At 67.0% G+C, this 5,701-nt stretch overlaps 2 protein-coding genes across 2 annotated transcripts in view; one reads left to right on the top strand and one right to left on the bottom strand.

Annotated features, from left to right (window-relative positions):
* Window positions 1-1,654, bottom strand: part of LOC118700926 (solute carrier family 12 member 4-like) — an 18,953-nt gene extending 17,299 nt beyond the window's left edge. Inside the window, exon 1 of the mRNA XM_054518222.1 lies at window positions 1,546-1,654. Within this exon, the coding sequence (XP_054374197.1) occupies window positions 1,546-1,654 (109 nt within the window). The remainder of the gene's footprint in view (window positions 1-1,545) is intronic.
* A 1,012-nt stretch (window positions 1,655-2,666) lies between these two features.
* LOC118700925 (basic proline-rich protein-like) lies at window positions 2,667-3,509 on the top strand (the record flags this gene model as incomplete). Its single annotated transcript, XM_036405497.2, has 1 exon — window positions 2,667-3,509. A coding segment is annotated over one exon (843 nt), but the record flags the coding sequence as incomplete, so codon positions are not given.
* Between the last annotated feature and the right edge of the window lie 2,192 nt (window positions 3,510-5,701).

Below are 5,701 nucleotides of genomic sequence, written 5' to 3'. Positions count from 1 at the left end.
GGCAAGGAGGAATTTGGGGGGCACAGAAATCACACAGTCCAAATTTTGGGGGGCAAATTTGGGACACACAGCTCAAATTTGGGGGGCATAGAGAACACAGACCCAAATTTGGGGGCACAGAGAACACAGAGCCCAAATTTGGGGGCACAGAGAACACAGAGCCCAAATTGGGGGACAGGGGATGGTGAGCAGCCATGCCCCCCCACTCCTACACGAGCAAGGAGAAATTTGGGGGCACAGTTCAAATTTGGGGGGCAAATTTGGGCACAAGCCCAAATTTGGGGGGCACAGAGAACATAGAGCCCAAATTTGGGGGGCACAGAGAACACAGAGCCCAAATTGGGGGGGGCATAGCCTAAATTTGGGGAGGCACAGAGAACACACAGCCTAAATTTGGGGGCAAAATTTGGGGCACACAGCCTAAATTTGGGGGGGGGGGCACAGAGAACACACAGGCAAAATTAAGGGGGCAAATTTGGGGGGGCATAGCCCAAATTTGGGGGCAAAGCCCAAACTTGGGGGGCAGGATGGGTCAGCAGCCATGGCCCCCCCAGTCCTGCACAGGCAACGAGAAATTTGGAGGGCAAAGAGAACACAGAGCCCAAATTTGGGACACACAGCCCGAATTTGGGGGGCACAGAGAACACACAGCCCAAATTTGGGGGGCATAGCCCGAATTTGGGGGGCACAGAGAACACAGCCCAAATTTGGGGGGCAAATTTGGGGCACACAAATTTGGGGCAAAGCCTAAATTTGGGGGGGCGGGGGCACAGAGAACACACAGGCAAAATTAAGGGGGCAAATTTGGGGGGGCATAGCCCAAATTTGGGGGGCAAATCTGGGGCACACAGCCCAAATTTGGGGGGCAGGGAGGGGTCAGCAGCCACGTTCCCCCAGTCCTGCACAGGCAAGGAGAAATTTGGCGGGGGGGCACAGAGAACACACAGGCAAAATAAAGGGGGCAAATTTGGGGGGGCATAGCCCAAGTTTGGGGGGCGAATTTGGGGGGCATAGCCCAAGTTTGGGGGGCGAATTTGGGGGGCATAGCCCAAATTTGGGGGGCATAGCCCAAATTTGAGAGGCGGGGGGGATCAGCACCCACAGGAAGCTCAGCCCTGGTGGAGCCTGGGGGTCCCATCCCAAACTCGAGGCTCCCCCGGTGCCCCCCGCCCTCTCGGGCCACCCCCCTCGTGGGGGGGGGAACGGGGACACCGGGGGGGACACCGGGGGGGACACCGGGGGTGCCCCGCGGGGCCGGTGACGCCAGCACGGCCCGGCCCGGCCCGGCCCTCCCGGAAGCTTCTCCCTCACCGAGCAGGGGGGACCGGCTCAGCCCAGCCTGTGCCCCCCCCCCCCGCACCCACCAGGACCCCCCCAAACCGGCCAGGGTGACAAAGGGACCCCCCCAGCCCCCCAAAACACGAAACAAGCCGGGAAATGGGGAAGGTGGAGGGGGGGGGGGGCGCAGCGCGGTCGGTGGGGATTGGGGGGGGGGGCAGGCGGCGGATGAACCCCACCCCCCCCCCTCAGTGCCCCCCCGCCCACCCCCCCGGTTCTCCCCCGTGCCCCGGGGGTCGCTGGGCGAGCCGGGAGCCCCCCCCGGAGCGGCCGGACCCCCCCGCGGCCGCAGACAAAGGCTCGGCGCTGGCGCCATATTGGCCGTGGCACTGTTGTTGTTGTGAGGCCGCGGGGGGGGGGGGGGGGGCACCGGGACCCCCCCCTCGGAGCCGCTGTGGGGACACCGGGATTCCCCCCCCCCCGGGGACAACCCCGGGTCTCCCCCCGGACATGGAGGGGGGGGGGGGTGGTGTTGGGGGGGGGGGGCCTCTGAACCCCCTCCCCCACCACCAGGTTTGGGCTGTGCGGGACCCCCCAAATCCGCCCCAAAATCCACCCCAAAATCCGGGACCCCCCCCCCCCCAATGGGGGGAAAACCCACACGCGCCCCCCCCCCCCCCCCGCCGAGGTTATTCCTAAATGGGGGAGGGGGCATTTACCCCCCCCCGCCCCCCTCCCCACATTTGGGTCACCCCTCCCCCCCCCAAACCCATAACTGCCCCCTCCCCCCCCCCCGGGGTATTTCCCCTCCCCCCCCTCCCCGAGAATGCAGCAGGAGCATTGAGGATTAATTACCCCCCCTGGTGGGGGTCATTATCCCCCCCTAAATTAGAAATTAGCTCTGGGGGGGAGGGGGAATTAAACCCCTAAATTAGAAATTACCCCGGGGGGGGGGGAGGAGAAGAATTAACCCCCCCCCCCCAAGTGAGAACGTGCCACCCCATGGGGGCAATCAATCCCAACACAAAATAACCCCGTTAAACCAAAGAAATCCAATTATACCCCAAAAATAGAAAATATCCATTCCTCCCCCGGGAAATAAACACACAAAAGGGGGAATGGGGGCGATTCCCACCGCCCCAGAATTCACAAATGACCCCACCAAGGGGACAACTCTGTCCTGGGGGAGGGGGGCACCGACCCCGACCCCACACCCGAGGGACGCCGGGGAGGACCCGAGCCCCCCCTGGGCCCCCAGAGCGAGGGGATCCCCAATTCTCCCCCGCCGGAACCCCCCAAAATACTCACGGCCGGGGGTCGGATTTTGCAGATTCCGCTTTTCTCGGCGATCGGGCGGATCTTGGCGATGTAACCCAGGGGGTCGCTGAACTCGGCCCAGCTGGGCTCGAACACGGGACACTCCGGGGGGGGCAAAAAGTCCTCGGGGGGCTCCGGTTCTGCCGCCAACCACGACGACCCCCACTCCCCGCGCTGCTCCGGGCCGGCCCCGCCGCCGCGGGGACCCCCGAGGGGCCGCCGGGCCTTGTCCTCGGCTCCGGGCCGCTCCCCGCCGCGGGCCCCGCGCTCCTCGGGGGCTTTGCGGGGGCTCCGCTCCTCGCCCGGGGGGCGCCCCCCGGCTCCTTTGCCGGGTCCCCCCCCCGCCCTTAGCCCGCGGTTCGGCCCCGGTCCGGGGGGGCCGCGGGGCGCTCGCGGCCTTCTCGTCCCCCGCCGCTTTAGGGGGCGCGGCCGCCGGCCGGGGGGGCCCCGCGTCCCCGGAGGGCTCCGGGCCCCCCCACTCCGCGCCGCGGCCCCGCTTGGGCTCCTCGTCCCCGTCGGGCGGCGGCGGCGGCGGGGGTGCCCACGGCGGGGACCCCCCCGGGCCGGGCCCCCACTCGGGCCAGCCGCCCCCTGCGCGCTGCTGCTCCCCCTCCTCCATCCCTCGCACCGAGGGGAGCGGGGGGTTCCGGGGCTGCCCGCCGGGACCCCCTCAGGGGGCCATGGAGGCCCCGCCGCCCCCGCGCCGCCCCCTCACAGGCCGCGGGCCGCCCCCCCCCCGCCCCGAGCCGCGGGGAAAGGGGGGTCAAGACAGCGCCCGCGAGCTCCGCCGACCCGCCGGCCCCTCCGCGGCCCCTGCGCCGCCTCTCCGGCCCGTCCAGCCCCGCCGCCCCGCGCTCCGCCCGCCTCACAGCCCAGGCCTGCCCGGTCCCCCCGGCCGGGCCGCCGCCGCCATCTTGGATCCTCCTCCTCCTGCCGCCCGCCCCCCGCCCGCGCGCACGCGCGCACTGCGCAGGCGCGGCCGCGCACGCCGCCCCGGGCGGTGCGCTGCGTCCCGCGTGTCCTTCCGCCGCGGGACAGGAACGGGCGCGGAGCGCCGCCACAGCGCCGCGACCGCCGGCGAGGGCGGCAACAGCGAGAGGGGAGAACGGCACCGGAGCCTCCCCGCCGCGGCCTGGGTGGCAGGAGGCGGTGTGGCGGGATGAGGGACGGAGAAATAGTCCTCAGTCTCCGCCCCGTCCGCAGCGGAGGGATCCACGGCACCGCTCGCCTCCGCGGCTGGGTCAGCGGTGGGGCCGGGACTTGTTGTGCACGTTTAAAGGGACGCACGGCGCATGCGCGCCCGGCGGCCTCGGGGAGGGCGGGGTCACGCGGAGAGGCGGGGTTTGTTGAGGCCACGCCCCCGCGGGCCACGCCTCTCCACCCCTCCACGCCCTCCTCGAGACCCCCATGGACCCTATAGACTCTACAGACTCCTATGGACTCTCATGGATCCTATAGACCCCTGTGGACCCTATAGACGCCCAAGGACCCTCATGAATCCTATAGAGCTCCATGGACCCTATAGACCCCTATGGACCCCCAGGGACCCTTACGGAGCTTAGAGAGCCCATGGACCCTATAGACCCCGAAGGACCCCTATGGGTGCTATAGAGCCCCATGGACCCTATATACCCCTATGGACCCCCAGAGACCTTCATGGATCCCATAGAGGCCCATGGACCCTATAGACCCGTACAGACCCCCAGGGACTCTCATCGACCCTATAGACTCCCCAGGATCCCCAGGGACCTTAATGGATCCTGTAGAACCCTATGGACCCTATAGCCTCCCAGGACCCCTTTGGAGTCTATAAACCCCCACTGACCCCTATGGACTCCCAGGACCCCCATGGACCCCTAGAGACCCCCACCCCTATGGAATCCCCTGGACCCCAACAAACCCACAGGACCCCTGTATCTCCTATGGTCCTGCAGCCCCTAAGGATCCCCAGGACCTTTATAAACCCTGCGGCCCCTATAGCCCCCAGGACCCCTATAACCCAAAGGACCCCTGGAACCCACAGGACCTCTATAGCCCCCAGGACCCCTATAGCCCCCACAGCCCCTATAGCTCCCAAGACCCCTATAACCCCTATAGCCCCCTATAGCCCCCACAGCCCCTATAGCTCCCAAGACCCCTATAACCCCCATAGCCTCTATGGCCCCCATAGCCTCTATAACCCCCAGGACCCCTGTAGCCCCCCAGAACCCCCACAGCCCCATGACCCCTATAGCCCCCATAGCCCCTATGTCCCCCAGGACTCCTATAGCCCCCCAGAACCCCCACAGCCCGATGATCCCTATAGCCCCTATAGCCCCCAGGACCCCTGCAGCCCCCCATCGCCCCTATAGCCCCCATAGGCTCTATAACCCCCAGGACCCTTATAGCCCCCTAGAACCCCCACAATCCCTATTACATCCCCTATACCTCCCTGACCCCTTCAATCCCCCTGCCCCCCAATCCCCTATAGCCCCTATAGGCGTGTCCGCCCTCCCATCCCCTATAGCCTCTATAGGCGTGTCCCCCCCACCCCCATCCCCTATAGCCCCTATAGGCGTGTCCCCCCTCATCCCCTATAGCCCCTATAGCCGTGTCCCCCCCTCATCCCCTATAGCCCCTATAGGCGTGTCCCCCCCCCATCCCCTATAGCCCCTATAGGCGTGTCCCCCCCTCATCCCCTATAGCTGTGTCCACCCCCCATCCCCTATAGCCCCTATAGCCGTGTCCCCCCCCATCCCCTATAGCCCCTATAGGCGTGTGTCCCCCCCTCCCATCCTCTATAGCCCCTATAGGCGTGTCTCCCCCTCATCCCCTATAGCCATGTCCACCCCCCATCCCCTATAGCCCCTATAGCCGTGTGTCCCCCCCTCCCATCCTCTATAGCCCCGACAGGCGTATCCACCCCCCCATCCCAGGGGGATCCGGGTCCCCCGCAATCCCCTATAGCCCCTATAGCCGTGTCCCCCTCCCCATCCCCTATAGACCCCATAGGCGTGTCCCCCCCATCTCCTATAGCCGTGTCCCCCCCTCCCATCCCCTGTAGCCCCCCCCTCCCCATCCCCTATAGCCCCCATAGCCGTGTCCCCCCCCCAAAGAAGCGCTGGCG

This window comes from Molothrus ater, unplaced genomic scaffold, assembly GCF_012460135.2.
Source record: "Molothrus ater isolate BHLD 08-10-18 breed brown headed cowbird unplaced genomic scaffold, BPBGC_Mater_1.1 matUn_MA100, whole genome shotgun sequence".
NCBI classification, from domain to species: Eukaryota; Metazoa; Chordata; class Aves; order Passeriformes; family Icteridae; genus Molothrus; species Molothrus ater.
This window is presented reverse-complemented; position numbering and strand designations above follow the sequence as displayed.